Source organism: Bidens hawaiensis, unplaced genomic scaffold (genome assembly GCF_021521415.1).
Source record: "Bidens hawaiensis isolate Kalapana, Puna unplaced genomic scaffold, B.hawaiensis_p1.1 tig00034191_1, whole genome shotgun sequence".
NCBI lineage: Eukaryota > Viridiplantae > Streptophyta > Magnoliopsida > Asterales > Asteraceae > Bidens > Bidens hawaiensis.
The window spans coordinates 30,676-56,307 of NW_027495897.1; the positions used below are offsets into that span (position 1 = coordinate 30,676).

At 35.1% G+C, this 25,632-nt stretch overlaps 4 protein-coding genes across 4 annotated transcripts; 3 read left to right on the forward strand and 1 right to left on the reverse strand.

The window, feature by feature from the left end:
• The first annotated feature begins 742 nt into the window (after positions 1 to 742).
• On the forward strand, positions 743 to 10,180 carry LOC143585858 (villin-4-like). The gene is made up of 21 exons (XM_077067541.1): positions 743 to 1,107; positions 1,363 to 1,462; positions 4,356 to 4,424; positions 4,518 to 4,932; positions 5,018 to 5,150; positions 6,300 to 6,462; positions 6,554 to 6,701; positions 6,780 to 6,883; positions 6,969 to 7,124; positions 7,226 to 7,294; positions 7,395 to 7,463; positions 7,546 to 7,683; positions 7,759 to 7,887; positions 7,973 to 8,120; positions 8,209 to 8,360; positions 8,464 to 8,589; positions 8,687 to 8,755; positions 8,820 to 9,138; positions 9,250 to 9,449; positions 9,518 to 9,658; positions 9,761 to 10,180. Exons 1-20 carry the CDS (start codon positions 1,052 to 1,054, stop codon positions 9,629 to 9,631), a joined length of 2,877 nt encoding a protein of 958 aa, XP_076923656.1. The 5' UTR covers positions 743 to 1,051; the 3' UTR covers positions 9,632 to 9,658; positions 9,761 to 10,180.
• Positions 10,181 to 11,699: 1,519 nt separating this feature from the next.
• Positions 11,700 to 15,662, forward strand: LOC143585859 (putative glucose-6-phosphate 1-epimerase). The gene is made up of 9 exons (XM_077067542.1): positions 11,700 to 11,856; positions 13,619 to 13,693; positions 13,871 to 13,927; positions 14,000 to 14,166; positions 14,325 to 14,459; positions 14,633 to 14,735; positions 14,807 to 14,906; positions 15,000 to 15,244; positions 15,359 to 15,662. Exons 1-8 carry the CDS (start codon positions 11,740 to 11,742, stop codon positions 15,212 to 15,214), a joined length of 969 nt encoding a protein of 322 aa, XP_076923657.1. The 5' UTR covers positions 11,700 to 11,739; the 3' UTR covers positions 15,215 to 15,244; positions 15,359 to 15,662.
• Positions 15,663 to 16,869: 1,207 nt separating this feature from the next.
• Positions 16,870 to 18,333, reverse strand: LOC143585861 (glutaredoxin-C4-like). The gene is made up of 4 exons (XM_077067544.1): positions 18,177 to 18,333; positions 18,027 to 18,100; positions 17,160 to 17,258; positions 16,870 to 17,080 (listed from the first exon to the last, which is right to left on the reverse strand). The coding sequence occupies exons 1-4, from the start codon at positions 18,326 to 18,328 to the stop codon at positions 17,007 to 17,009; spliced, it is 399 nt and encodes a 132-aa protein (XP_076923659.1). The 5' UTR covers positions 18,329 to 18,333; the 3' UTR covers positions 16,870 to 17,006.
• A 3,354-nt stretch (positions 18,334 to 21,687) lies between these two features.
• LOC143585862 (uncharacterized) lies at positions 21,688 to 22,126 on the forward strand. Its single transcript, XM_077067545.1, has 2 exons — positions 21,688 to 21,913; positions 21,981 to 22,126. Exons 1-2 carry the CDS (start codon positions 21,718 to 21,720, stop codon positions 22,100 to 22,102), a joined length of 318 nt encoding a protein of 105 aa, XP_076923660.1. The 5' UTR covers positions 21,688 to 21,717; the 3' UTR covers positions 22,103 to 22,126.
• The last annotated feature ends 3,506 nt before the right edge of the window (positions 22,127 to 25,632 follow it).

The window sequence follows — 25,632 nt, forward strand, 5'->3', positions numbered from 1 at the left end:
TAATGCCTTGGGCATTACCCGGCCACACTTGGTCTAATGGACATGTAGGGTTATCAAGACAACTGATAGCAGGAGGCTTTCCTGTGGTTTATCGTCAATTTGTATAAGTCACTAGGCGCTAGTCAAGCAGTCGCACCTAGGATGAGGCTTTCCTGTGGTTTATCGTCAATGTTGTATAAGTCACTAGGCGCTAGTCAAGCAGTCGCACCTAGGATTAATCAGATTGAAGTTTTTATATGTAAATTTTCAGATTTATATATATATATGTGTGTATGTGTGTGTAGTTATATACACATCAATATGAATATGATACTTTAAAATAGTTCAAAATTCAAAGTTTTAACCTTTAACATAATAAACAAGTACTTAAAAGCTTCTGGTCTAGTCATCTAGGTCAAAAAGTGTATTTGGGCCGATTTTGCTGGGCCGGATTTCACTAACAGGCTTCTGGACATTTTGGGATAAGCTGGGCGATTTGGACGGATTTTATCCGACTTGGACCGATTTTGAACAACGCCAAGTTGAGCGATTGGACCGATTTTATTCAACTCGGACTGATTTCTAGAGCCTCCGATTAGCCAAAATTGAGGCGCCTGAGGTCTGATTAGCGCCTAGGCACCGATTAATCGCCGCCTAGGCTGATTTTTCAATACTGTTTGTCGTGATGTCAAATCGACATTGAGCAATTTTTTTTCATAATGTTTTAGTTTATAGTGATGTAATACCTGAAAAGAAAGTGGCAGTATACAGTTTGTTCATCGAATGTAGTTACTGGTGTTATGTTTTCTAATCTTGTAAACAGATTGAGCTGTTTGGTATACCTTACTAGAATTGACATGACTAATTGTGCCTTTTTAGATCTTGTTTTCAATATTTAGATTATAGTGAGCATCAAACTTATGTTTCATTGCCTCACCAAAAGCCGTTCTGATTATCTTCTTAATTTCCTAGACCTCCACTGACCTTTTTAACGCATTTCAGGGGATTTTTTGCACACCGTCTCAATATTCAGGTTGTAGCTTTAAAAAGCCACATACTAAAGTAAAACGGTATGTCTGTTTCTATGAGAGATTTGGATCCAGCCTTTCAAGGAGCTGGACAAAAAGCGTATCCTTTGTTCTTTCATATTTTATTTTATTCTCTTACGCAATTGATGATTTGGGGTGGGGTGGGGGGTGGGTTAGTTGATTATGTCAAATTTTGTTATCAACCATAATGTATCAAATAGTGGTACACAGAATTTGTAAATGCTATCAACTATAATTTCTGTCATGCATTTAGTAGATTACATGTTTTATAATGTCAGTTTTTTTGGTTATCATGGATGGTTGTCGGATTTGTCTTCCCTAAACAAATTTATAGAGGAATTGAAGTGTGGCGCATTGAGAATTTTAAGCCGATGCCTGTTCCACAATCTTCTTATGGCAAATTTTTTACAGGGGACTCCTATGTTATTTTGAAGGTTTGTTTTCTGATCTTAATTCAGTTGAATAATTTTTTGCTATTTTATTATCCCGTATGATTGTTTCATGTAAGAAAGCATAACTTGTTCATACTTGAATCTTATGCTGCAAGTAATTTACACTTGACCCTTTTGTACCAACACCTGTGTGGCTATGTGGTAAATATCATTCTATTGTGCGGTGTCCTAACTTAAAATTACACTATCCATACAGTGATTGTGAAGATGTTATAAGTGATGCCACCAAAGATAATTATCTGCTTTGCTTATCCAAAAAAGTTGTCAGTTGTAACTAGTTAGAATGGAGTGCTTTGCCGTCCAGAATTGTTAGAATGGAGTGCTTCGCAATCCAAAAATTACCTATTGAGCTTGTAGGTTATTAGCAAATAAATATACTCTGAAACTTCTACCTTTTCTTTACTTATTTGCTAATCATCTTATACTTTGCTTGAAGCCAAAGATATTTTATTGTGTAGATAACATTTTTAGGCAAGACAACTTTTAATTTTTTATACATAATACATAAACAAATGAAACAACATTTGCAATCCACAAATTGCCTATTGAGCTTGTAGGTTATTAGCAAAAAAAATATTCTCTGAAACTTCTACGGTTCTACCTTTTCTTTACTTAGTTGTTAATCATCTTATATTTTGCTTGAAGCCAAAGATAGATTATTGTGTAAATAACATTTTCAGCGGAGACAACTTTTTATACATAATTAATTTAAGTATCAGCAACAGCATGCCAGTACTCCCTCCCATAAATTTAATAAATGCTAAATTACACAGCTGTATAGAAGTGTTGGAGTGTTGGAGTCAGTCCAACATCTAATGATTAGGTGTGTAAACGAACAGGTTGAACACAAGCGGGGCATGTTGATGTTTGTGCGTTCAACTTTAATCGGACAAGCGACCGAACATGAAAAATTAAACAAACAGGGGTTTCTTGTTCATGTTTGTTCACTAAGAAAATGAGCGCGTTCGTGTTCGTTTATGTTCTTTTATTAATAGTATAAACTAATGGTTTACCAACGTAAACGAACACAAACAAGCATAAAAGCGAATATAAACAGATTGTGATGAGCCTAATAATATAACTGTACTTAATTGTGATGAGCCTACAAAGTTTAAGTTAATGTATAAGCGAATGTAAGCGAACAAACTCAAACCTGCGTAAGCTAATGAACATAAATGAATGTAAGTGAACGAACATTCTGTTGGATCTAATAATAAAACTGTACATGATTGTAATGAGCGTACAAAATTTAAGTTTATAAAAATATATAAGCGAATGTAAGCGAACAAACTCTAACAAACGTAAGCTAAAGAACATATATGAATGTAAACGAACGAACATTCACGAGCATAAATGAACTAACAAGACATGTTATCATGCTTGTTTGTTTAACTAAATGAACAAATATTTTGTTCATGTTTGTTCGTTTAATAAATTAGTGGACATAATTGCACTTCCCGTCGAATTATTTACTGAACATTTGGTTCGTTACAAGCCTATAAGTAATAATAATTTTTTTATATGATACAATAAGGAGGAATCACATGAAGCAAACTAACTAGTGGACCTCTCAGTAGGATTCGAACCTAGATGAAGCTCTGACCACCTGACAGAGAAAAAAGAACGAACGGATCTTGTAGGATTCCCAACAAATTCTCGATTTCTTCCGGAAGCATATGATTAATCATCTGCTTCTCACGTTCCGTGAATGGCCGGGACATTGAGGAATATCCAGAAAGGCATTTCGGGAATTGGTTTGATTCTATCTCTGTTCCTTCCGTTTGAAGAAAGGAAGGATCCCAAAGAAGCGATCTTTCTTTTAGTTGTTGAATCTCTCTTTGATTGAGCAATGTGTGATATTCCGAATCCTCATTAGTAATGGAATCAAAATGATCTCTGAATTGATCAGAAGATCTTTCAATTGGCTAGAATCCCTTACTTGAACGAAACCAAATCTTGTGGAATCATATTGAATATTTGACGATACATTCCGTACCTTCGGATCATCCCTATAATATACAAAGACAAACTCCAAATATTTGAGATCTTTCTCTTTGAATAATATCTCAATTCCAGCGATGGTTTCATTAGATATCTTACAACTAGAATTGCTCTTTTTTCGATCCAATCCCTCCACCATTGTGAACCCCGGTTAGATTCGGGCATGCTACACTTTTTAGTTATTGGGAGAACCCAAGTACTCTTTTTCGAATTAAGGAAAGAACTCTCATAGATCTTTTTTCCTTTTGAAAGATACAGGAGCGAAACAATCAACCTATTGATATTGGAAGACCCAACGGATTCTTCCAATGTATCATTTCTGGGTCCAACGGAATTCATAGGTATAGGAAGAAGCCCTGTCAAATAGAGATTTTTTCTTTCGACCATATTTCGATTGTTAATACGATATATAAGGACCACTACTCCAAAGAGTATTACACCCTTGATTGTGAAATATCGATTGCTGTTTCTTCAACAATTTCTGATCTCTAGTGGACCTCTCAGAAGGATTCGAACCCTGAGAAAAGAAAGATCTTGTTGTTTCTTCAGCAATTTTTTTTAACTGATACGATAAGGAGGAATCACATGAAGCAAACTAACTACCATCTTAAAGAAGTTGGCAAATAGGTTGTCTGGCTTGAAAATGTGACCTAAAAGGAACCATATCAACTAGCTGGACATCCCAAAATGGAAAATTTTGCAATTTCCACATGAACAAACTAATAATTTGGTTGGATTTAAGCCTCAAAACAAGAATGTACAGAAAAGAAGAAAACAAAAAGAAGTTATACTTTATTTTACAAAATTTGAAACTTATCTCTTTTGTCTTACTTATCATTGTTTACTAAGTGATCCATTTTTACACTTTCAACAGACTATTGCTTTGAAAAGTGGTGCATTACGTCATGACATCCATTATTGGCTAGGCAAAGATACAAGTCAGGTGGGGTTCAACTTGGATTTCTTCTATTCATGATACATCTTATATAATCATAAAAAATATATACTGAATTTGATTGTTTTGTTTCGGTTACAGGATGAAGCTGGAGCAGCAGCACTAAAAACAGTTGAACTTGATGCAGCTCTCGGAGGACGTGCTGTTCAATATCGAGAAGTACAAGGACACGAAACCGAGAGATTCTTATCATACTTCAAACCATGCATCATACCTCAAGAAGGTGGAACTGCATCTGGTTTTAAGCATGTTGAATCCGAGGAACACAAGATCCGTATGTTTACTTGTCAAGGAAAGCATGTGGTTCATGTAAAAGAGGTTCCATTTTCTCGATCTTCACTGAATCATGATGACATATTTATCTTGGACACCGCCAATAAGATATTTCAGTTTAATGGATCCAATTCATGCATTCAAGAAAGGGCTAAAGCACTAGAGGTTGTGCAACATATCAAAGATACATATCATGATGGGAAATGTGACATAGCCACTGTTGGTAAGTGGATATTATATTGGTAATCTAAAAGGTTTAAATGATGTTCATGATTAAAGTCGTATTTATGTTTTTGTTTCTTGGATAGAGGATGGAAAATTGATGTCTGATGCTGACACTGGAGAGTTCTGGGGATTCTTTGGTGGCTTTGCTCCACTTCCAAGAAAAACAGCTACAGATGACATCAAGATTGATGATGCAACTCCCACTCAGTTATTTTGGTAATATGCTCATACTTGATTACATATGCATGTTTAACTTGTATGAAGATGTTTCATCTCTTGTTGATGAATAAAATAGTTCATGTGGACTTGATGTTTGTGATGAGTGTGGTATAAAGACAAGATCACTTTAGCTATATCATAAGCTATTAACATAATGAATGAGATGGGCTTTATCTACTTAAATGAAGAGGGGTGATGACCGGTAAATTGATGTTTATGCTTTTGGATATTCTTTTTTGTTTAATATGTTTATACATACCTGTGTGGGTTGATTCATTTTAACTGTTGATTTGACATGTGTGATTTATGTAAATATCAAACCCTGAATAGAACAAAGGTTGTCCTTGTGAATGGTGTCTATATTTCATGCAATATTATCATGCATATGCAAGTTAGAACCATGCTAAGTTCTTTTTCTTATATAGTAAGGTTCGTTAAATCTCATATATCTCTGTTTGACTGTTTTGAAAACCGTTCGGTTTCGGTTTTTAGGGTTTTCACAATGAGTGCTTAATACCAAACCAAATTTTTAGGAGAGAATTACAAGAACCGCATAAATGTACCATTTTCTTAAATTATTACACATAAGGTGGCCATGTAACCACATAACCGCCTCCTTTTTCTCTTCTAGTTTTATTCACAAGCACTACGTACAAGTTGCTTATGCGGTTCTCTCAGTTCTCTACTTAATTCGTTCCGTTGAACAAGCCCTATGCGGGTGGGTTTAATTGTTCAAAAGAGAATCAGACAATATTTAGGAATCACTTGATTCACTGATGAATACATCTATTCGTTGGTGAAGACACTACTTTTGGAATCCATGTATTCACTAACGTGGTTTTTATATATTTAGCGACTCTGACAATTGAACCCATCGCTAAATATATATATTTACTATTTTTATTGGGCACATTTAATGTTTGTGAAGTCTAGCATGAGTCTTCTTTGCCTTTCAGTACTATTTATTTTTATCATTGTTCTGCAACCACCTTATCTCAGATGGCTTGTTGTATTATACTATTATTCTTGATATGAATGGAAAATAAAATTTATGTTATTGTGCATGTGAAATATGAATGTCTGATAAAATTCTGTTTTCAAAATGAAACACTAATGAACTTTACATATATTGTTATTGTAATGAAGTGTCGAGAAGGGGCAAGCAGAACCTGTTGCTGCTGATTCCTTAACAAAGGAATTGCTAGATACAAATAAATGCTATCTTTTGGATTGTGGGCCTGAACTTTATCTATGGATGGGGAGAAGCACTTCTCTTGATGAAAGGAAAGTTGCAAGTGGAGCTGCTGAAGTAAAAATTAATGCTTTCATTTTCTCATACTTGTCATGATATTTAATAATATACATCATCTTCACCTATTATTGTTGACTTCATTTTTTAGGAATACCTGCGTAGCCGGGATAGACTAAAATCTCATATCATCCGTGTTATTGAAAATTTTGAAACGGTAACTTTCCGTTCAAAATTCGACACCTGGCCTCAATCAGCTGAGGTGGCAGTCTCTGAGGATGGTAGAGGCAAGGTGGCTGGTTAGTGGTTACATCATCTACACTTATGCTTTGCAAGATTTGAAAAGAAATTTTAAACTTTTATGTGATTATTTTTAGCACTTTTAAAGCGGCAAGGGGTTAATGTGAGGGGTTTACTTAAAGCTGCTCCTGCTAATAAGGAGGAACCTCAACCATATATTGATTGCACTGGAAATTTACAGGTGATTTATTGAATATATAATATTAATAATATACATAATGAGCGTGCAGTTGTTCTTACATGGTTTCATATTTATTTATTAACAGGTTTGGCGTGTAAATGGTCAAGATAAGATTCTTCTTCCAGTTGCTGACCAGTCAAAGTTCTACAGTGGAGAATGTTATATTTTCCAATATAATTATCTTGGTGAAGATCAAGAGGAATGCCTTATAGGGACATGGCTTGGAAAGCAGAGTGTTGAGGTATTTTTTTTATCAAACTTTCTGGTTTTCGTGTATGGAACGAAACCAGATATTGAAATAGATCTAAAGAACTTATAATAGTTTTCCACATCGTGCTGAAGGATGAACGGAGTTCAGCTACCTCACAGGCAAACAAGATGGTCGAGTCGCTCAAGTTTATAGCTTCTCAGGTTAGTTACTTTAATCATTAATTTAGCATTACCTATTTGCTTGTCTGTTGCTAATATCACGATGTGTTTGTACTGATATTTTTCGTTTATGTGTGTTTAGTTACAAGTTTATGAAGGAAGTGAACCTATTCTTTTCTTTGCAATCTTTCAGAGCTTTCTGGTTCTTAAGGTGTGCTTTAACCTCAAAACACTATAATAAAGAAAAAACCTTAAATTTGAATCATGAAGTTATTAAATTATGAAATTTTCAGGGTGGTATAAGTGATGGATACAAGAATTTTATATCAGAGAAAGAAATTCCAGATGACACCTACAAAGAAGACGGGATTGCGTTATTTCGAGTTCAAGGTTCTGGACCAGAAAATATGCAAGCAATCCAAGTTGAGCCCGTAAGTATAGTTTGAATATATTCATTTTTGTTCTTGCTACTTCAAATATTTTAATTTCTTTTTTACTTTGATCAGGTGGCTTCATCATTAAACTCTTCATACTGTTACATATTACACAGTGGTTCTTCAGTCTTTACATGGATTGGAAACCTTACGACTCCTGAAGTTCAGGAACTCGTTGAGAGACAACTTGATGTCATTAAGGTTTGAAATTTCTTCATAAGACCTTTTCTTTACCTTTGGTTTCTCTAGTGAAATACATGCTGAATATTTGTTAATATACTTGCAGCCAAATATGCAGTCAAAATTACAAAAAGAGGGTTCGGAGTCTGAACAATTTTGGGAAATTTTGGGTGGGAAATCTGAATACCCGAGTCAGAAGATTGCAAGAGATGCTGAAAGTGATCCTCATTTGTTTTCATGCACATTTTTAAAAGGTTGAATTAACTACCAAACTGAATTCTTTGTTCCTTGTGAGAAATGTATAATATACTAATTTGATATTTTTGCTTCTTGCTGGTTTAGGAGTTTTAAAGGTCACTGAGATCTACAACTTTAACCAAGATGATTTGATGACTGAAGATATATTTATTCTTGATTGCCACTCAAGCATCTTTGTTTGGGTCGGACAGGAGGTTGATCAGAAACTGAAAACACAAGCATTAGTTATTGGGGAGGTACGTATATGACAGTGCTTTTAAGTTTATTGTTTCATTTTTCTGCCAAAATTTACTTTTTGCATATGACTATGTGACAATAACACACTTGCAAATTTAACAGAAATTTGTGAAACATGATTTTCTTCTTGAGAAATTATCTCATCAAACGCCAATATACATCATAAATGAAGGAAGTGAGCCACATTTCTTCACACGTTTCTTCACATGGGATTCAAATAAATCTGCTGTAAGTCATAACCTTGAAACTACAAGTTGAAGCATTACCAGCCAAATATATAACTTTTATAATTTTTAATAATTTTAATATATTATTATGGCTGCAGATGCATGGAAACTCTTTCCAAAGAAGGCTATCTATACTAAAAAATGGCGGTCGTCCTACCTTGACTAATGTAAGTCACATTTTCTAATAAAATAATTTTAACTTTTCTAATAAAATAATTGTTATATTATCAGAAGCCAAAAAGGCGAGCAGCGGTAGCACACGTAGGAAGGTCGGTTACAGCTGAGAAACCACAGCAGCGTTCACGAAGCGTGTCATTTAGCCCTGATCGAGTTCGTGTACGAGGCAGATCACCAGCCTTTAACGCCCTCGCTTCCGCATTTGAGAATCCAAGTGCAAGAAACCTATCAACACCTCCACCCCAAGTGAGGAAACCTTATCCAAAGTCTGATTCCTCTAATGTTGCTGCACGGTCTACTGCTTTAGCATCAATAGCCGCCACTTTTGAACAACAACCTCCACGCGAACCACTTATGCCCCGTTCCATCAAACGTAAGATTTGTTTCAAAACTTATTATTATTATTATTATTATTATTATTATTATTATTATTATTATCTGCTATTCATTTCAAAACATGATTCCAAACTTGTTATTTTGATAGCTCGGCCCAAATCGCCACCGAAGACTGAATCAAACTCTAAAGAAAACACAATAAGCAGTAAAATGGAAGCCCTAACAATACAAGAAGATGTAAAGGAAAATGAGGTTGAAGATGAAGAAGGGCTTACTTTATATCCATATGAACGGCTTATAACAGTATCCACTGATCCTGCTCCAGATATTGATGTGACCAAAAGAGAGGTATTGTTTTTTGGAAATTTTGTAAGGAAGTATATTCAGTAAATTATTGAAAACTTTGGTTTGTGCAGACATACTTGTCTTCTGCTGAGTTCAGGGAGAAATTCGGAATGACAAAAGAAGCCTACTACAAGCTGCCGAAATGGAAGCAAAATAAGCTGAAAATGGCACTTCAGTTGTTCTGAGTTTAATGCAGCTTGAATTACAAATTCGTATTGTTCTTTTTGTTTTTTTTTAATTCTTTTAAAAACACATTTTTTAATCTCACGTTTCCCCTTTCCTAATTAAACTATTTTTCTTTTTAAATTTTGCAGAGGGTGGGTCAGATTTTCGTGTTTAGTGTGACGGTGAGAGCATTGGTGCATTTTTAGCTGCTTCTGCTCTCAAGAAGCTGGTTTGCGGTTGATATGAGAGTTGGAATGCAAGTTTCAGTCTACCCTACTCGGGTCCGTGATTAACGGGTTTTCACGGTTATCTAAAAATGTCGCTTTGTTCTTCGTTCATTTTTTTTTATGTCAATTGCACGGTCATTTTTTCTCTTTTAATGTCACGGATTTGTTGTGAGCTTGCATTTTTGTTTTTTTGTTTTTTTTTGATTATTTGATTATTTTAATTTCAAGGGTTTGTGGAAACAGACCCATTTTAGATTGTATTCTACTCCAGAGGATGGAGGGTGTGTGTACGGACGTGTCAAGTTAATAGTGACTGTGTGTTTTGCACTGTATATTTATTATTTATAATTTTGGATTTTAATAATCTTTTTATTATTTCACATGATGATACACTTGTTTTAAGAGTTTCATAAAATAATCTATCTTGTAACATTTTAATGTGCTATATCTATGTGAGAATTTATCTAGCCAAGAAATACGTGACTTAGGGTTGTGTATCTACTTTACTCACGTATAAGCATATTTTTACATTAATAGTTAGTCGAACTAATGTGGTTCTTGATTCTACCATATCTCGCATATAGAATGAATCTGCTTGGGGTTTAGCCTTAAGTGAGTTAATCAAATGTACGGATTGACCTTTTACAACTTATGTTAATGTGATCAAGACAACATATCGTGAACTGAATTGCATATGCGTTGTTATTTAATTATGTGGATATTTATTATGATTAAAGCTAGATGCATGTGAAATTGTTCTATAAAGGTGACATTTCATCTGGTAAGAACACACAAGTTTTGATAAGTCTTTATAATATTCAAAAGGAAGAAGTATAATGTTTATTAATGTTAAGTTGTTAACAAATTTCGTTTATTTATACAAAAGTCATGTGTAGGTATTACATACGATAATCTAAATGTAGGCACACTGTTAAAAAGTTATAACAAAATAATAAAAAATTGCGACGACTCAAGTAGACTGATGGTTTTTATAATTTTAAAAATAAGATGATTTATAGAAAAATTAAATTTGTTTTTGAAATAATTTAGTATTTTGTGACGAAAGCTATATATGAGCTTTAGTACAACTCATACCGGAAGTAAAGTGAAGATTTGAATTTTGAAACGAGCGTCATAAGGGCGCAAGTTTTAATCCGATCTCAACTGGGTTTTATCACAGTGGATGTTTGGGCTGCGGGTTTCCCTAAAACAAGAGATTGTGGGTTTGCACTACCCAGCCCCGTCAATGATCGCGCATGTATAAGGTTGTCTTTTGTCATTGGTTAGTAGCCGTATTTTTATTTGTTGGTTGTTCGGAAAAAAAATTGAGTTGAAAGTTACTCTTGTTTTGTTTGTGCGTCACAGGAAATCGTGATAACAATCTTTATTTTTTTCCTAAAATGAAAAATACGTTTTTTTAAACGACGACCATTTTGTGTGTTAGACCACCACACTCGTTAAATTTGGAGAGTTCCGTTGTCTCACTTCGGCTAGACTATATTGTCTTAACCGAGCTCACGCTACCTTTAGAGTTTGGCTTGGACATTCTCCCGAAAAACCATGACATTTAACAGCCGTTGTGCCAACAGAAAAGTGTTACGGGCAACAAAGTGACACAAATGAATATAAAACTAATCCACCTTCTTCTAGTGCCACTGGGCAACAAAGTGGGGATTTAAAATGAAGAATACATACAAGATATTGATAGAAACAAATATAGAAATCGTTTACATCAACTCAAAAGAGTATTTACACTTTCCTTAAACCGGCAGGAAACAACCCTCGTATTTAGGAAGGAAGGAAGTAAGAGGAGAGAGAGTTGGTTGCAGCCGTTTGATTGTGGGCTAGGTTATGGTACTAGTACTAGTACTAGTTCATCATCACCAATACCAATAGATGCGATGTCAACAACCGATAACAAATCTTCTTCTTCTTCTTCTTCTTCTGTGGAGATCACCAAAGGCATCAATGGCCTTGACAAAGTCATCCTCCGTGAAATCCACGGCAGCAGTGCTGAGGTATATATATATATATATGTATTTCAATCCGATTCATTCGCCTCTAGCAGTTACTTATTTCACTTTAGAATTGATTGATGTGATTTTATGTCATCGCATTGCTATTCACTCGATCTGGACTGGATGTCAAATCCGCTAGGTTAGGTTAGGTTAGGTTAGGTTTTCTATTTGCAGTTGGAATCTCGTTGTATGTTCCTTCTGCTTTAACTTGATTTGGCAAATGAGTTTTTGATCTGAAACTAGATCTCTGATTCGCATTCCCGGAAGCGGCTATCTGTAATTGCTGCTCCAGAATAAGATATGCATTTATTGAATTGGACTTGTTTGTTTGCAGAAACTGTCTATGATTTGTAGATCTTTGAGTTTATGTAATTTGGCTTGTGCAGAAAAGTTGTTTAATTGAATGTTACTTAAAAGTTTATATCCAGTTTTGAAGAATTGCTAGGCAGTTGGTAATTAGTACCCCTTTTAGCCTTAGGCATAGTTGATTATATTAGGTAAACTACACTTTTCTATTGTCTCGTTTATGCAAATTATGCCGGATCTCTTCTTTAAGTAACAGAGGGTTACATATATTTCTCTGCTTACTGGTAATTTGGTATACGCATTTGTGTTTGTGTGTGGAAACTTCATTTGATTTTTCCTTCACCTGTTCTTATAATGGTTGTTAGCTGGACAATAAAAGGGTTATTTTGGTATGGCTTTAGTCTCTGAAGATGATGATAAAAATAGAATATATTTACAATGTTGTGATAGTGGAACATTTGGTGTTCAAATTTGACATGAGTTAGTGATTTAGAAAGCATTATGCAGAGCTAGGCTCGAGTTTCTTTCTAGCCCTTAATGAGCTGTCTATTTCAATACGCTATGATACAATTATAGTAGATTACATTTACATATAAGAATTAAGACTTTAATACGACATTGTTTTTGTAGAATACTTTTCCAGATGAGTAGGTCCATCGTTTAAGTAAATACTTTAACGGATTGGAAAGATAACTTCCAAGTTGTGAAATTTGATAGACGGACACAGGTTGAATAAGGCTGTTGTTTCCTCTTGCTAGATTTTGGAACACTTAATTCAACACTTAATTGCCAAGTGAAGCTGTGGTGTCCCACATGTTAACAGTGGTGGGGGATGCTTGACGTTTAAGCGGCGTTAATAAGGACTTCTAGAACACTGACTAAGTGAGTGAAACAAGTCCTATAAGTTAGAAATATTTCCTTTCCAGTCCAGTGTAGTATCCTTTCAGTTTGAGATTATTCATAGAAAGATACCAAACACTGCTGTTTAGTGTAGGACACTGTAGGTGTGTTGGACAAGGTCAATTGAGAAAATTGGACGTGCACTTACAAAAGTCATGCTAGTTGGTGGGAAAGCTGCCATCAAACCTTTTGAGATATATGATAATATTGATATCTGTATTTTGCTACGCTAACCATAATATAGCATTATAATATTTGGACATAGTAGAGATATCAATCTATTCCCTTGCAAGGCTTTTTTTGTTATGCAATTTTATGTTTACCTTCTTTTAACATGGTTCTTTTTTTAATGCATTTTCATCATTTCCGTGCATCTTCATAATTCCATTTTTGTATGCATACTTGTGTTTATTCATGGCTGAAGTTTGAGCTTGAGATTTTGGTTGTATGTATTAGCTTGAATCTTTTTCCTTGGCTTGGTTTGTTTACTGAGTTCAACTAATCATAACTGAAGATTGTGCATCCTTAATGATCATTAAAATTTTTGTTCTTGCAGGTATATCTGTATGGAGCTCATGTGACATCTTGGAAAAATGAGCAAGGAGAAGAGTTGCTCTTTGTCAGTAGCAAGGTACTACCTAATTCTACTTTGAAGAATGCTTTTATGATTCTGGTTGAGGCATGCTAATATATTCATTCATGGTGTTTTTTTTCTTTCTTTTATTCTGTTGATTTTTAATTTCATACTTTGAATCGGCCCTTTGTACCTTTGCTTCCTTCATCATTCACAAGTGTATGCATTTTGCAGGCAATCTTTAAGCCTCCAAAGCCAATACGTGGTGGTATTCCTATATGCTTTCCCCAAGTATGTATTTATTATCTTTCTGCTATTTACTTCACGGCTTCTTGGATTTATTCAGGTTCTTTTTTTATGCAGTTCTCAAATCTAGGCCCTCTTGAAGCACATGGATTTGCTAGAAACCGACTATGGACCATAGAACCCGACCCTCCTGCGTTTCCACCTAATGTTAATGCCACCAACAGAGTTTTTGTGGATTTGTTACTAAAGCCCACTGAAGAGGATTTGAAGATTTGGCCTCACAGGTATATTTGATTATGCTCAAATTCTTTTTAGATATATATGATCATCAAGTTTGTTTTTTCTTTTCTTTTTTTTTTTGTTTATACACTTCTAGATTTTACTTCTCATAAATAATTTATCTAATTTGCAATCAATTCTAACTCCTAAAATTTATTTGTAGCTTTGAGTATCGACTGAGGGTTACGCTGGGACCTGCAGGAGACTTGATGTTAACATCCCGGATCAGAAATACTGATGCGAAGCCATTTACGTTTACATTTGCATATCACACCTATTTTTCAGTTTCAGACATCAGGTAAATTGGCTTTGCACCTATATTAGGACAGACTTGGTGTGTTTAGGGCTAAGTGTCATATTTATTTAACTATTCATTTTGTGTTGCAATTTTGTACTCACCAGCGAGATGAGAGTTTGTGTTTTCTTATTAATGCTTGTGCTAAAGAAAAAATATTAATATTGTTTCTCCAGTGAAGTTCGAGTGGAAGGATTGGAGACACTTGATTATCTTGACAACTTGAACAACAGGGAGAGATCTACAGAACAAGGAGATGCTATAACCTTTGAATCCGAGGTACTTGTGTCAAATAATACTATGCCAATTGCCATATATGGTTATCTTTATGTAGTCACTTTTTTACACAGGTTGACAAGATTTATCTCAGCACACCAACAAAGATTGCTATCCTGGATCATGAAAAGAAACGAACATTTGTTGTTCGGAAAGATGGACTTCCTGATGCTGGTATGTGTCTTTTATTTATTTATTTATGTATTATATTTTTAACAAGGCATGTAATGTAAGTTTGTTGATTATGATCTTTTCCTCTGTTGTTAGTGGTGTGGAATCCGTGGGATAAGAAGGCAAAAGCTATAGCTGATTTGGGTGATGACGAGTACAAACACATGCTTTGTGTAGAAGCAGCAACCATTGAAAAGGCCATTACATTGAAGCCTGGTGAAGAATGGAAAGGAAGACAAGAACTCTCAGCTGTTCCTTCCAGCTATTGCAGTGGCCAACTCGACCCTAATAAAGTTCTCCAAAGTAGTTGAGAATAATATGCCGATCCATATCATGTACAGGTATGCTTTCTGATTGATTGTAAAAGAAAATGCATATGTTAGTAGTTAAATGTGGTGTGTATTTTTGATTTTTGAAGTGGTCACTCTCATTTACTTGCTCTGATGCATATGCAGGTTTGCGGTGAAACCCAAGGCGCGTGCCAACTCTTCTGTGAGTCCTATTTTTCTTGTGTAAAATTTTCATTACATTTGTTAAAATGGTGGAACTCTTTTCAGCAGAAAAGTATGAAAAAGTACTGTTTTTTCAATAGCTTTACTGATTGTAATGGGAATGCCAAACCTGGATTGGCATAAAAATATAAGAGATGGTCTAAAAAGATTCCTCATGTTGTGGTTTTGATTAAAAAAGAAAAAGAAACAATGTATTTTGGTGAAGTGCTTCAAATATGATATATACTTTTCATCTCAGCTGTCTATATGAGAAGTTGTTGCTTGTCCTGAACAAACTCATGCCTGTGTGCATTAACTTTGTGGTAAAATAGTAATTTGTGGTGACAAAAACAAGTATATGCCCTTACTATTACAAGACAAATAAAGCCATAAGTATGTCCTCTTCAACCTGTCCCGCAAAGGCCAGGCGACCACAATCACACGCCCAACCGGAACAACCATCCCTAAGAACTGCCTCGGTCCTCCCTCTGCATTGACATCAGACCCTCTCCCCTTTCAGAACCTTCCATCCAGACCCAAACCCTCGTTCAAAAAGTGTGCTTACTTCCACCCAAACAGAAACATCAAGAGTTAATGGATGCTGCGTGTTTGTTTCTGCGTCTAAGTGATAAACCCTTACTTTGTATCGTTTCTCAACAAAATGTTCATATGCTTATGTTGAGTGGGTTCTCAACGAAGATATGAAGGTGCTTGTAAGCATTGGGACTCCAATGTTTATATAATTATAATTTATGTCATTGGCGATGTCGGACTTCTAAATTTAGTATTATTTTAAGTTCAAAATTCACATGAAGTTCAAAATCAAAAGTATTCACTCTTCTCATAATAGCTTATCATTAAGTTAAAACGAATCTCTGTTTCTCCATTTTATGGTGCAAGGGCCAGAAGCATTTTGTTCAACTTATTTCTTGAGTTTCATTGCTATGGTGTACTGGGGTACATCTGAAATTAAAAATTTACACTTGTTCTCTCGCAACCTATGCTGCTGTTAGAAACTTGATGCAACACCACCTTACATGGGGTCTAATTTGGGATTTCTTAAATAAGTCTCTGATTGGATTATAGATATACTTGTTTGAAATCTGTTTGTTTAGAGGTCAATTGCACTAGTAGAAGAATGGGTGATATATAAAACTTATTAAAAACGGATTGAACAATGTAGTGGGCTTAGGCTCACCCATTGTAGTTATTTTCATGTCAACCAGAAGCTACAACAAGCAGAGGCGTTGTGGACCTTGTGGTGACACCTTGGTGCCAGAGAGATGTGGACCTTGTGGTGACGCCTTGGTGCCAGAGAGAGAGAGAGAGAGAGAAGGAACCTGCTTTGACACATGACACCTCGGTGCAGTTGACAGAGAGCGAGAGAGAAAAGTAACCCAATTTCAGTTACGGTTCAATTCTGTTCTATTCAATTTAATCTGGTGAACACCCTAAAATGATAACTTCCGAATTTTTAAGATCAAACAACATTAAAGCCTAACTTTATTGGTACATACTTTGACATAATGGTAAAACAAGTCACAACTGAAACCACCATTGGTACATATTATATACTACGAATGGCATTATTAGGCTGTTGGCCCCTTGAAACTCAAAGGTCCGTTTTACGAGAATCAATGCCAAGAAGCTTAGCCAATTCTCCACTCTGATAAGCTTCAACAGTATCTACGCACACATCAACAACACAAAAGATTTATTATGATTGTATAAACAAAAATATGCTTGGAGCTTGCTTGAAATTTACCATCTGAACCTCCAAGATGCTTCCCGTTGATAAACACTTGTGGAACCGTACGCCTCCCGACAATCTCACTCAATGCATCCTGAATTTTCGACCCGTCCTCTGCAAAAACGAAATCCATCCCATAAATTGTAAAATAATGAAAAATCAACTACTTATACAAGTATTACGAGTACAATACTGCAATGAAGATAATAGCAAATATATTTATAGCAAATCCTATATACATAATGTACCTAACAAAAATATTTTTATCTAAAACAAAAATGGTCGATGTTTCTTGAGCATTAGATAATTTCACATAAACAAAGACCAATTCTCAATCAGATATATTAAAAGTGGATTTTAGTATTATTTTCATTCAATAAAACTATTCAAAAACCTATTCTTCGCTTCTCTTCATAGGGGTGCAAACGAGCCGAGCTCCTCAGGATCGAATCGACAAAAAGCTCGAAACGAACCGAGCCTTATTGAACTCGAGCTGAACCCAAGCCTAAAATAAAAGCATGTTTAGTTACTGAGCCTGAGCTCGAGCTTTGTAAGGAAAGATCGTTTAGGCCCGTCTAGCCTTAGCAGGCTATGTGTAGTTTTAAGTGTTAACTATTTATTTAAGACCTCTATGTATTAATTTCACACTAGCTCAAGCCAAGCTTTGACACGATAAAGCTTATCTCAAAATAAATATAACTAACAACAAATACTAATTAATTAGCAAAAAAATAAAGGAGTCGAGCTAGAGCTCGAGTCGTTTACACCCCCAAATTCTCACATATAGCAAAATTATTGAAAAAAATAAATGTTTATAGTTGGTTATGTAACCAGATAAGCAATGTAAGGAATGATATAAAAGTAAAAGTGAGTGAGACTGACCTCTTTCATCAAGCTCAACTACATAAGGTTTAGTATTCAAGTCCTTGAATACACCTTTAGCCCTTTTACAGTATCTGTTGAACACCACCAACAAAATTGAGATATATTTGTAGCAAAAATAAACAAATAAGGATTATGATGCATACGTACGGGCAGTAAGATTTAGAGAAGATGACAATGGGGTGAGATGAAACAGTCTTCTTGACGAATTTGACGGGGGAGGATGCTGCTTCGGTATGACATATGAAGACGGCGGAGATGGTTAACAGAAGGATGAAGACGGAGGCGGCGGTCTTACCCATTTTCCGACCGTATCCAGATCTGTTGAATTTGGGGAAGGTTTTTAAAGACCAAAACCTTATTATTATATTTTCCGTCTAGAACAAAGACTTGTAACAAAACTAAACTAGTATAACATAAAAGTCTTTTTACCTTTTTTTTTTCTTTTTTGTTTTTTCTATAACTTAAAACTTTTATAAACAGAAACAATTTATAGGACTTTTTTCGGATTTGTGATTGTATCAAATAAATCCTAACGATTTAATCTCGCCTATAATTGAATCGATCTTGATATCTCTCCTTCTGAAAATTTTTTCATTCCTTGCTTTCCAAAGGCTTCAACACGCTATAATCACAATCCCAAAAAAGACTTCATTTTCCTTATCCGGGAGCCCCCACCGTCTTATGCAGCTCCAAGACATCCACAAAAAATCTTTTACTTCTACTTTGATTCAAACGTAATTTATTTATTTTTTCTTTGATTTAAGCATAACAACACTAACATTTTCTTAAACAGTAACTAAGTTTTAAAAGTGTTTCAATTAAGTCACTTATACAATTTTTCTTCAAGTCGGATCACTAAATCTTTAAATCAAACCTCATCGGGATTTTTTGTGCATCTAGAAATCAATTAGGAGAACATATGAGAGCTGAAATTTGCAAAATATGTAGTTATATTTAAAAAAAAACTTTAGTTCTATCAGAAATAAAAAAAAAATTCATGTTAACACTCGACATCAGTATCAAAAAATAGATAAAAAGTCCTATTGAAACAAAACAAAACAAAACATGATAAAAAAATATGTTAAACCCTTTAATTTAATAAAATATAAAAGCTGAGTGACTTAATTGGAATTTTTTTTTATTTTAAAGTTGAGTGACCTAATACTTTTAAAACTTTGTTAGTTTTCTATAAAATTACTTCTTACTTAAATGGTGTTTTTTAAGCTTGATGCATTCATTATATGTAAAATTGGCCAAACTCATAATTACAACAGTGTACCTAACATTATGACAAATCATTTAAGGTATCAAGGTCTAACAAATGAAATTACAATGGTGCATCCAACATTATAATGGTACATCCTGAGTGTCTGGGTTTTGTCGTATGAGTGAACTATGTAATTATAGTGACACATCTCTCATAACTTAATATAGTAATATTGCAATAGTGCGCTAAAGATAATCCTGTCTAACACATGAACGGACTGTATAATTAGGATGGTGCGTCTAGCATAGATATGACGTGCATCAAACATTACAAAAGCGTCTGCAAGCGTCCAGGTCTAATACACTAACAAATTGTCGATTATAATGATGCGTTAAACCCATTATTTAAGTGCATCTGAAACCACTTATAAATTAATATATGCACACAACTTCTCTAAAATTTAGGGGCTGGTCTAGAGAGGGGAGATGGGTGTCAACCGACTCCGATAACTTTTTTTTTTTTTGTATAGTATATATAGTTGATGACATCCATGATTTTTTTCTAAACCGACGACACTTAAATAAAGTAATTAAAGTCAGTGGAAAGTCTAGTGGTTACAGAAAGAGAAGTGGGTTTCGCTGGCCCTCTAATGGTTAATTTCAATCTTACATGTTGAAGGAGCGTAAATTTGGTCTCAATATTTCATGTTTTGAGATTTTTTATTTGGTTGTGTTGAACGTATCATCTTTTGTGATTTACGTGAATGTAGCTTCTTCTAAAGTTTTTACTAAATATATTCTCTCAACTAAATGTGTCACGTAATCTCTATTCTTTTGCATTGAACGCATAGGTTGCGTTTAGCTTCACCAAACCTTTGACTTTCTAGAGTGATAGAGACGGCTATCTTGTTGATTTTGTATTGCTGGGAACCTGTGGTTTTGTAGTGTAGTGGATGTAGCATTTGGTTTTGCTGTTTACTTTTTAAAAACCTTTTACAATTTGCATGGTTTTGTCTTTTTTTTAATGGCTATAGACTTCTTATTTCCTAATATTTTAAGCTTCTAATATTTTTTTTTTCCAATTTACTTAAGACTAAATATGATTTTTTAATTAAGGCTTCATTTGGATTTCATTAGCGTTTATTAAGTTATCTAATGTATTTTTTTTTTCACTCGGTTGTAAAAATATTCGTGTTCTCTATTTTCCTAAATCATGAGTGGATCACCTCTACAATTCAACAAAACAAGTTATAAACCAAATAAAAGTAATATGATGGAACAAACCCGGATAAAACCTTACATCTACATTGAGAAAGGCAAAAATAAATAAATAAATGGTGACTGAGTCAATTCGGTAAAAAAGAGTTTGATTACCCGATTCAACTCGATAGAACATGTTTTGATGACCCGACCCAACAATAAATATCTCTTAACATACATACAAAAATTGATGAATTTCGACATCTATGGAAAAAAACCATTACCTAAAATACATGTGCCACGTATTAGATCTTTTGTAAGCTTCTCACAAAAATTCCTTTATATAGTATACCATGTATTTATCCTTAATTCAAGTATAATTTATATTTATAAATCATTCTTTTTCTGAAAGCATATATAATTAGTGCGAACCTAAAAACGGAGAAAGTCATTAGAAACGATCTATATAATTAGTGCGAACCTAAAAACGGAGAAAGTCATTAGAAACAATCTTAAGAACAATTAAAGACAGACACATACTATATATTTATATCATATAATATCGGCAAAGCCACTAATGTTCTACTTTTGTATCGAAATAGTCGAGTGAGTTCATGTTTGATATAATTATCCTTTTTTTTATAAGTAGCAGTTATAATCGATACAACACTAGTAAACTTTGGTTTGTGAGAAATCGAAATCCGCAATGGCAATGGAATTGAATTGGGAATAATTGAACATAAAATATGTTGTCAACATTTTAAACATATCGTCTTAAATAAAACAAAATGTATTACGATATTGCATAAAAATTATATTAAGTAAATTAAAAAAAGTAGGAGGGTTTTTCCGTAGGGACTTGTGTCATTTTCTGTAGATTATGACAATGGAGGTTTTAAGTGAGGCTTGTGAAGCTGGCAGTTCGAATCTCGAGCCTACTTGGTTTTCGTCCCACTGTATGTTATACAAGAGAGTTTTGCTCTGAAGCCAACCTGGGTATGGTTACGACAACACAGACTGGTCAGATCGGGGCTGCATCAACATGTGTCTTCAAAATTAAGAAGTGTTGTAGCGTAACCCGCAACAAAATCAGTTTTAAATACCGAAAAGAAAAAACGAGGGAGGGAGTAATCGTGAAATGTAATAAAAGGTAACGGGTTTATCACGCAAACAATAATAATACATACATCTCGTGAGCTTAATTTGCCCCCAAATTCATTCTTCTTCTTCTTCTTCTTCTTCTTCTCCTCAAGCTCCCACTGCCATCAATCAAACCCTAATCATGGCGTACGTGGACCACGCCTTCTCCATCTCCGACGAGGACATCATGATGGACTCGGATTCCACTTACACCGCCCACAACCGTCCTCCGATCAAGGAGATCGCTCTCGCCGTCTCTCTTCTCGTCTTCGGCCTCCTCGGCATCGTCTCCGGCATCTTCATGTCCGTCAACCGCGTCGGCGGTGACACCGGCCACGGTACCCCTCTCTCCATATTGTTACTACGACTACTTTGTGTGTTAATATTAATATTGTTGGCTTTTAGGGTTGTTTTTTGCTATTTTGGGGGGCGTGTTGTTTATACCGGGCTTCTACTATACTCGGATTGCTTATTATGCTTACAAGGGTTACAAAGGTTTCTCTTTCTCCAATATACCCCCTGTCTAGGGCTTCGGTTTCAGTATGTATATTCCTTTGTCGTCTTCTTTATTATGTGTTAAATAATAAGATCATGAATGTAATAGGAGCTATAGAGTTGAAGAAGATGTATGTTAACTTGTTTATTATGTTCTTTGGTGAATGGTGATAGTAAGCAAAGTTTTTAGCTGCCGTTGTTGTGAAATGAAAGAACTTGATCTGTTTATTCTTTGTGTGTGTGCGATCATATATCTGTCTTTTCAGTCTTTGACATTTATGTGATCTTATGTTATTTGCAAGCCTCGACTGTGAGCATAAACCATAGGTTTCAGCTGAAAAATTTGGGTGTTTGAAGGTGGACAACATTGTTAACCAGATCCTAAGTGCATTGATTACAGACAAAACCAAGTGTGTCGTTTAAACCGTATGCTAATCGGTTAATATGAATTGTACATGAGAAAGTATTTATCTTTGTTGAAACAAAGCGGACTTGCTGGTGAAAGATTCACTATGTTGATGTGAAGTGGTAAACTTTTACTTGATTGCCAGTGACACTTAAGTAACAGTTTATGGCCTTTCAAATCAGACGTGCATTGTCAAGGCTGTCTCAACAAACATATGCACTTCTTTGTATACAGTTTATATTACCAATTAGCTTATGGCTTAAACGCGATTCTTGGTTTTGGCTGTAATCCGTACAACTTAGGAGACGAGTTAACATTGTGCCTGGTTCAACTGTTTAACCATAGGATACTAGTAATGCTGATGGCAGACTAGGCAAGCAGCACAAAAGAACTGTTTGGTATGATGAGTCAGTGACGGTTGGATCGATGGTTGTGGGTTGGTTTTCTGAATAGAACACATGCTTAATAGCGTCTTTTATCTTATGGGTTCTTAAATTTTTGATGCAAATAAGCTGCATAGTTCCAATTTTCTTCCCTTTTTTTGATATAAAGTTTCTGAAATGCTTTGAGTTGAGTCTTGATTTGGGTTTGTGGGCAAGAATATTGGTCTAACCTAGGTCAACTTTGACTTATATAACCTGCCTTCTGGATTTGTGTTGTTGATGGGTTTTGTTATAATTTGAAGGGTTATGTGTTTCCACCATATACAAGGTCTTGGGTGCTTAAGGTTTATGATAGTACTTTTCGGCAATTATGGTAAAGTAGGATGCCTTTCTTGGTTTTAGAAAGAGCAAGGTACTTCAGTTCTGAAAGCTAATATTTGCCATGTTTTTAATCATTGGATATCAAAAAATATATGATGATAGAAGGAATTACACACATTTAAATAATTCTATGTACAACTAAACAAGAAACACAGGACTAGAAAATAAATGCAGAAAATAAAAGGTGCTTTGTTTATTGGTCAGTCGGAGCCTGTGTGGATGAATGTTAAACTTAAAGCTTGTAAATAAATTCCAGTTGTGTCATATGATTGTTTTTATTTTAATATAAAGGGCCACCCAAAGTTCCTCTAATTGCATAAACAAGGTTAGTGTTTTGGTTGATGTTACGGGTTGCGCATTTGTATGAGAACTGAGGATCTGCAACGATGGTTTTCTTTTGTTAAATTTGATGTTGAAACTTTTTCTTGATTTGTTTGTTCTGTGCCTATTGTAAGTAACTACAGTAGATTCTGAATTGAATTACCGCTTGTTTGATTATCATATAGTGTGATCATCGTTAAACAACGATTATGGTTGATTTTTACATCATAGATTACTTCATATCTCAAGCTCTCTATTTTATGATTAATTATGCAATTACAGTAAAGCATGGATTGTATATAATGTGTGGGATTAAATGTGCTGCGTGTTGGTTTTTCAATTACTTTTCACCTGTTGTTTTGTTTGTTTGTGGAAATAGGCATCCATTTAGAATTTTATTTAGGCCCCAAAAAGGTTATGCTGTCTAGTCAGTATCTCACTGGAGTATGTTTTGTTTATCATGGTAAAGACACTTGATATTATTAACAGTAAAGTCACACCTTATGTGTGGGCTCACCAAAATGTTTTTTTCTCCGTATCATCCCATGATATTTCCGTCCCAGTCGAAAACCAAAGTCTTGTTATTCTTTGTGGGCATACAGCCAATTAGCCATACACTACCTTGCACTTTAACGGTTTAATCTCGCCTACTAATGACCAACGAGCCTCTCGCCCTCTCTCTTTCTCCACCGCTAGTAATAGTGTTGATTTGTTTGTTGAAAACATATAACATGTGTGTTGATATGCGATGCTAGAGTGTTACAAGCTAGGTGGTTTTTATTAAGTGAATGTTTAACTATATACTGAATCTAAGTTCACATGTAAATAGGTATTTTTCTGTGAAAATTATGCATACATAATTTATGTCTAAAAATGAGAATTATTAAACAAGAAAAAAGTTTAAATCAAATGTAAATAAATGCTGTCTACGCTTAGTTAAGCGTAAAACTGCATATGCTCCTAAGATTTACGGATTCACAAGGGGGCACAAGCACTACTTAGATTATTGACAATGACAAAGGCTTGCGAAATTGAATCTTTTGTCTATTAGTGGTGCAAAGCTGATTGCCCCTTTTTAGTAGGGCGAAAAGTTAGACCTTAGTCCGCGAATAGTGGTTCTTCTATGTAGGTATGACATTCCCCATTGACTCTTCTAACATCGAGGTAATTGATTTTGTAACCTTTTCATAGTGTAGTAGTATAAAGGCTACGCACCGATGCTCTCTTTTCTATTAGCCTAAGCGTCTTCGCTAACTCGCTTGCTTGCTATACCCTATTATGCTAGCTGCTTACTTCTACTAATGTAGGGCTAATAGCGCATTTTCTTACCAAAGCAACCAATTTTCATTATTGTGAACTTATATGTCCTTACTAGCATTGACAAAGAACAGTCGGTTAGAAGACAATGAATCTTTTTTTTTCCTTCTATCTTCACTATATAGATAAGTGGAATGAAAGTCATGAAAAATATATATTTTTCATGACTTTCATTCCACTTATCAATCCCGACCTAGAAAATTGACCATCCAAGACCCTATTGATGAATGAATGAAAGGCTTTATGAGCCCAGTAAGCTTACACCTATGTACTAGAGGTGCACAAAACAACCGGTTCTGGACCTGACCCGGCGGTTCCTACCCGGAACCGGACGCTACCCTACCCGCGGGTATGGACCGGTTTTGGGTTTCCTTCTGAAACTGTACCCAGAACCGACCTGGACCCAGTGAAACCGGTTCCGCCAATACCCGGTCAAAACCTAGTTGTACCCTAACCGAAACCCGAAAAAAACCAGATGGAACTGGTCAAAACTCGGTCAAATACCCGACTATACCTGGAACTGGTTCTTACCCGAACCCGATTTTGACTTTTGTTGACTATACCCGGTTCCGTTCCTACCCGGTTCCGGTTCCTGAGAATACCCGGTTTGTGCACCTCTACTATGTACTATGTAGAGTGAATTATTAAACACCACAGACACAAACCATTTTTGACCTATTGGTCCTAGACTCTTAGTATCATAGGCGACATTGTTGGGTTCGTAGGCCTTGTTCGGACCGGTTTATTATATGAA